The following is a 6724-nucleotide window of genomic DNA, read 5'->3' as shown; positions in this document are numbered from 1 at the left end:
CTCATGGCGATAAGTGCCAGTAACAAAGGTCAGTGTGTCTAAAAATGTGCAATCAACCCAAAGGCAAATGCAACAAGAGAGAAACATCCCATCAAGCTGTACAGTGTGTAGATTCTGGCTCCTTCTCCCTGCTGTTTGTTTATTGTATAGCTTAAAAAATAGAAAAAGCACAGACAGACTATTTTAGGAGAAGTTATTAGGAATCCTCGTCTTAAAATGGTGGGAAAACCAGGAGCCAAAGAAACAAATATGGAAGGAGAAGCATTTTTTAATTGTGAAAATATTTGTTCGGCCTGGGATGAGCTGCAGACTGATGAGTCTCCCTGCAGATATGGCTATCAGTCGACACTGGTGCCTGGCAGAAGAATGAAGCAAGGGACAAGTTTTCAAGTGTGTGGATAAAAGTTGTAGAATGTTTTGGAGAAACCACCCCGCCTCCCCATGTCACAAAGACAGATCTGGGATGAATGAGTTGTCTGGCCCTTCCCACTTTGTGAAGTCATTGGCTGCTTGGTTCTAAGAGGGATTTAAAAAAGGAGAATAATTTGCCTTTGCCTGGGATTTGAGACTGTGAGAGTGCTGAAAGGTGAATCTCTGGGCTGCCACTATGCAGATCTCTTGGGCTGTGTGCTCTATCTGTGTCCTGATCCAAATTGCTGTACGCTCAGTAGAAGGGTGGCAAGTGTTTAAAAATGATGCCACAGAAATCATCCCTGAGCTCCCTGAAAATACAGAAACACCAGTGGAGCAGACTAACAGCAACAACAACACAATGAACCAGGCAAAACACGGGGGAAGACAGCCACAGCCGTCTCTGGATCCAAACGGTAAGAAAAATAAATGTTATATTACAGCCTCAGAACCTAACAACCTAACAACTTCCTGTGGGGTTTTCTGTTGCCATGCATGAGCATATAGTGATGAACTAACACTGGATAAAGTGCTGTAGAGCTAATGCTGTAGTGATGATAAATTCAATCTCCTGTTTGCCCTTCCCAGTGTTTGCCATGTCGTTTCTTAAACAGAGACAAGTAATAGTGGTTATTATCCATCAGGGAAATAAGATGTTATCTAGATCTAACAGTTTCACATCTACTTAATTATCTATTGGTACTTATGTGGCCCACTGCATAGTAGTATCTCAATGTCTGTTCTGTTACAGAAGTTCTAGTGGCTTTTTTACAACTGCAGGTGGAGTTTAGCACTGTAAAATGATCAGAAATAAATCCATCTAAATAGCTAAGGAGCTATAATGAGAGCAGCTGCAATGTGGCGGTGTGCGACACTGAGCTGGCCTGGGCAAAAGATATTTTTACCATAGCAGGACTGGCCAGTAATATTAGTGACTGACATGAGTAGGGTGGGGGTAGGTATCAGAGCCACAGTGCAATAGATGTTGTCCCTACCAGAAATGAGGCTACCTGAGACTAGCACCGATGTGGCATCATGTGGGATCAGCGTGCATGTAACATGGACGGATGTGTGTCGACAGAAGCAGCGACATGTCTGAGGCATGTGCCAAGGTGTCTAATATAGCAGTATGTATGTGCCCCACTGCTGAGCTGGCATTAAAGGCCAGAGTCCAAAACATTAAGACTACCCGAGTCAAAACTCAATTTCTTAAATGCTCAGGAAGTGTGTGAATATAAAAGATCTGATTAACCTGTCTCACTAAATCATACAGGGTCTCAGTATCAGCATGTTAATCACAATACTAGACCAAAAAATGTTTAATCTGGTAAATGCAGTCTTTAGAATTGCTAAAATATGAAGCTGCAAAATCTATATTTGCATGACTATAGCCCCCTCCCAACTACTCCTGTGTGTAAAGTTAAGCTTGTGCAAAGTGTTTACAGGGTTGGGGCCTAAGACTGAATGAATAGACATACAGTATATCCAAAAAGCAGATCTCTGCTGGGTTAAAAAAAAAAATGCTCGTTCTGTAGCATAGGGGGAAATCCTTAAAAATTCACTGAGAGAAACATGAGTCTAAAAAACATTACACCACTAAGAAATTCAGAATTAAAGCTACTAGTCTCCTTTGGTGGCCTTAGCAGAGATGTGCCTTTTTCACAGCAAGGAGAATGGATGACAACTGCCTTCTCTTTGGTTTTCCACCTTCGTAGGTTTTTGTCACAATTAAATTCTCGTTTGTGCTCCATGCATTTCTTTTGCTTAGACGAGAGGAATAAAATGTGTTCAGATAAATGAAGTTCAATACCTTATTTGCTAAACAGTCTTCACAATCAATCTGCATACATTCCAAACATGTGTAGCTAAGCACATTGGTTGAACAAAGACAGAAAGAAACCCTCATGGACAGGGCCGGCTCCAGCATTTCTGCCGCCCCAAGCAAAAAAAAAAAAAAAGCCGCGATAGGCGGCCGCAGTTCAGCGGTAGGTCCTTCGCTCCTAGAGGGAGTGAGGGACCTGCCGCCCCCGAATTGCCGCAGGTGCCGCCCCTCTCCCTTGGCCACCCCAAGCACCTGCTTGCTAAGCTGGTGCCGGCCCTGCTCATGGAGACAGTGCTCTTTCCTGTTCTGATGATAAATGCATCTGCAGCATCAATTATTTAACTGGAAAGTTCTTTGCCTATGAAAGGAGCTTTTCTAAATCCTTAGAGCGAAAATCTCATATTTTCTACTGTGTCCTTTGCCTCTGGCAATCTATTAAAGCACAAGCAAAAGCCTGGTAAGGTTTCTAATTTGGCAGAAGATGCCTCTGTCTGACTGAAGGAATGGATGATGTGGGATTAGAACAGAGAGTGGGAGGTCAGGAATGCCAAATGAGTGGTGAATTAATGGGTTTTCCAAGAGGTGGGAACTCCATCCTTAGTCACAGTTCCCATCTGCTAGTTTCCTTATTGTTCTTGTTATTAGTCATGTGACACTACAAGGGACTCTGGAGACCAGAACAAGGAGACCTGTAACATGTCTGATGCTGGTCAGAAACCTTTGCAAGGATCCATGGCCCTTTACAGAAAATAGAGGGGACAAAGTCTGCACTTGTTCACACCTGTGCAGGCCGGCTAAGTGAGGGTGGAGTGGCAGAAGTGCAGGCAGAATTTGGCTATAAGAATTTTTATTTCGATTTTCACCAAAACTTTGGACCAGGTTTTGCTCTTGCTTACTCCAGTGTAAATCCAAAGTGAGCAACTGAGATCAATGGAGTTAAACTAATATAAATGAGAGAAGGTTTTTAGCCCACAGGTGGCTTGAAGGGGCAGAATCTGGGGCTGTTGGTCCTCTATTGCCCTCCTGCAGCTCACCCCCAGTGACTCCAGTGGTGTTACTCCAGAACCGCGCAGGTGGAAATGAGCAAAATTTAACCCTTGAACATCTTTATTTCTGCCCAGAGAGGTCAATGCTTAGGGCTGTTCTGATTCCTGCCTCACTTCCTGCACATCCTCTTTGCTTCCTTTTTAGCTCACGTGATTTCCCATGCAGCACCTGATATGCCTTTTTCCTACGTGGCCCTGCAGGTTTTAATCTCTTGTTTATACAACACTGAGCTGCAATATCCCCTGTAGTACTAGGGTGTTTGGATGCAGGGTTTGGTGCAGAGCCAGCTCTTATTGTTCAATTTCTGAATGAGAGAGAAACAGATGCTTCTTTATGCCAATACCAGCCTTTCTCCTGCCTGGTGTGCAGCTTCCTGGATAGGAGAGAACTTTACCTGACATTTCCAGGTGATGCTCGATCGACTCTAACCATCTCCTTGGGGGCTTTATGAGTACAATTTTGGATAAAAATGTGCTGGTTTAAAGGTCCTGGAGTTGGATTTCAGCTGCAGCATGAGGCTAGAGGCACAATGAACATGAAGGGATGGAGATGCCTGTAACTAGTTTGTTTTTTCTTTGCAGATGCCTCAGATTTCAGCTGCAGAGAGCTGCGCTACACACGGTATGTCATTGATGGGCCCTGCCGCAGCTTCAAGCCCATAAAGGAGCTGGTCTGCTCAGGCCAGTGTTTCCCCTCCCACCTCCTCCCTAACTCTATTGGCAGAGGAAAGTGGTGGCGCCAGAATGCCCTGGATTACCGCTGCATTCCCGCGCACGCTCGCACTCGGCGCATCCAGCTGGCCTGCCCCCAAGAAGAGACTCGGACTTACAAAATCCGAGCTGTCACCGCATGTAAATGCAAGCGCTACACTCGCTACCACAACCAGTCTGAGCTGAAGGACTTCGGGAAGGAAACCATCAGGCCTCAGAAAAACAAGAAGCCTCGTCTCTCCAGAGCAAGGGGCAGCAAATCCAACCAGCCTGAACTAGAAAATGCCTATTAGAAGGTCCCTTCTGAGGGGTACCGCCCAACAGCTCTGGATATTTTGCATTTCATCAAATGGCAGAGACAGACAGGCCACAGAGTAAGGTTCTGAATGCAGTGGAATCCCATTCCTCCTGCAACGCTAGGACAAGGGCTCGCATAGTCAAAACCTATCAGATTCTAACAGCTGTGGTCTGATGAAAGAGAGAAATTGAGCTGGTGGGAGCAGCACCTAAATTCAATCTGAAAGGAGAGTTATCCTGGGAATTTGCATGGGGTTTTGTGGTGTGCACACTGAGGAAGGCAGAGGAAGCAAAGGTATTATGGTGACTGTTCCATATATAACACTTTGCAAGAGGCCATTATCCTTACTTTGTCCAAACAGAGCCTTCAAAGCCCTCTCAAAACCACTTCAGGCAGGACAAGAACTAGAGTAGGGAAACAACAGGAGAAAAGTCAGCAAGCTTGAACTGAGTTTTAGGAAGTAGCAATAGCAGACTAAGGAAATTCAAATGTTTTAATGAAAGAGAATAAAGTCCTGCCAGATTTCTGCATGCCCAAGTAATCTCCTTAAATGAGGAGAAACATGAGTCAAACATGAAATTTGTGATCCCAAAGTGCAAGTATAAATGTGAATCTGAGCCATTCCATATCTTTACTCTTATAGTACAAGACGCAACAGATTTAAGGTTGAGATTTGACACCATCAGAAATGACTTTGGGATATTGAAACCAATCCTGCTCAGTTGCTGGAGAATGAGGCAGATGGCCACATGGAGGCCCCTCCCAAACCCCATAACTCTATGATGTTAGTCTTTTAAACAGATATATGGAGAGCCAAACATATTTTTCCTAGAGTTTTTCAAACTACTTCTAACACAGCTGAGTAATTTACAGTGAGGGCCAATAGGAAGGATACTGAGTATTTGCCTTACTCCTCCAAAAGCAAATTAACGTTAGCATCAGAGCTGAGATGTCAGCTTCTTTTGTTCTCTGTTCTGCAAAGTTTGGATCATCTGACCATATGCTCTGTTTTGCTGGACTGGGCATGGCAGGTTCTGAGGGTAAGGTGCTGGTTCCATATTAGCGTGAGCCTATGCTAATTTGAAAACCAGTGAACTCCTTCGGAGAAGTCTTGGCTATGTGCAGTTCAGTTTGACAATGTCTTTCCTTTTAAATAGCTTCACACCATTCATACATGTGTTTGTGTTTTTACATTAAAGGGTATTATTGGAAAGTTAATATTCAAATGCTGTACATATGCTTTAGGACTGCAAACCGTAGTATCACATAATACAAAATTTGGATGGAAAATAATTCCTTGCTGTTCTTATTTTCTGTGTAGAGTTGACGTAAAAATCTTCTAAGATGTGAGTTTAAAACTTTGGTAGATTTTGCAACTATTTTAAGTGGAACCAGAATCTAAATGTGAAAGCTATTGTTTCAAAGAGTAAGTTACATATTTATTTTCTCATGTAAATTATTTATGCAAAGTTTTTTCTTGTAGAGAATGAGAAGTAATACTGCTTGCAAAATGTTAGTCTGTTATTTCAGATTTTAAATATATTGTTAATAAAGTAGTAACAATGAGTAATTACAGGAAAGACTTGTGTTAATTTTTAAGTCACAGTGCAAAGAAAGCCTGATGCAAAGCTACTGGGATCTGGTTCTCATAGCTGCAGTGAAGTCAATTACGAACAATCAGTTCAACATACCCTGCAATCTAAGAAGCAAATTCTTCAGTTCCCAAGAGTGTCAAAGCCTATGTGTGCTCCATTTAGTGCAGCACAGTTCTCTATCATTGTAGTCCTCAGTCAGCTCCCTCTAACAATTCACAGCACAGAACAGGGTCTGGCTCCAGCCAGTGAACCACACTTCTCTGCCCTAGAGCATCAAGGTCTTGAATCTAGTTTCACACATTATGACCTAGGTCACTACAGAAATGCAGGCCTTGAGCTGCTGTCTCCAGTACACCATACATCTCGTGGAGAAGCACAACCTGGGCAGTGAAGTAGTTCAGTGGTGTTTCAATCTACTTTAATTCTCTTCCTCCTCAGGGAAGGAAAGGCTCTGCAGAATTCAACCGCCCTCCAACTGGATGGTGCCTCCTGGCTCAAACATTCACCAGCTGATAGAGCTACCAAAAAAATAGTAAGGCCATGAGCTTTCAAGTTGTTCCAAACTCTCATTGTGAAAATGGGGAAATCCCTTTGCTTAAATAACCAAGCAGCAATTGGCTTTCCAGTATTTCTGGATACGGTGTACTCGCGTCTGCCCTCACTTCTGCACGTCAGCCGCCCTTAAAGAATATGGGAGTTGCTGCTTGCATCCATGTAACTGAAGGCCTAGAGTACATCCGATTTGCATGTCCATTCACTGTGAATTTCAATGTAGTAGATAGTGCTGGGCAGGACTAGAGCAGCCAGCCGGTAAGGCAGCCCTTCACAGTAACCCGTGAAT

At 43.5% G+C, this 6724-nt stretch overlaps 1 protein-coding gene across 1 annotated transcript; it reads left to right on the top strand.

Moving 5' to 3' along the window:
• The first annotated feature begins 504 nt into the window (after positions 1-504).
• Positions 505-5798, top strand: SOST (sclerostin). The gene is made up of 2 exons (XM_054014101.1): positions 505-827; positions 3862-5798. Exons 1-2 carry the CDS (start codon positions 608-610, stop codon positions 4281-4283), a joined length of 642 nt encoding a protein of 213 aa, XP_053870076.1. The 5' UTR covers positions 505-607; the 3' UTR covers positions 4284-5798.
• The last annotated feature ends 926 nt before the right edge of the window (positions 5799-6724 follow it).

Source organism: Malaclemys terrapin, chromosome 25, assembly GCF_027887155.1.
Source record: "Malaclemys terrapin pileata isolate rMalTer1 chromosome 25, rMalTer1.hap1, whole genome shotgun sequence".
Lineage (NCBI taxonomy): Eukaryota > Metazoa > Chordata > Testudines > Emydidae > Malaclemys > Malaclemys terrapin.
Note: the sequence above shows the minus strand (reverse complement) of the source record. Positions and strands in the feature narration are given on the sequence as shown.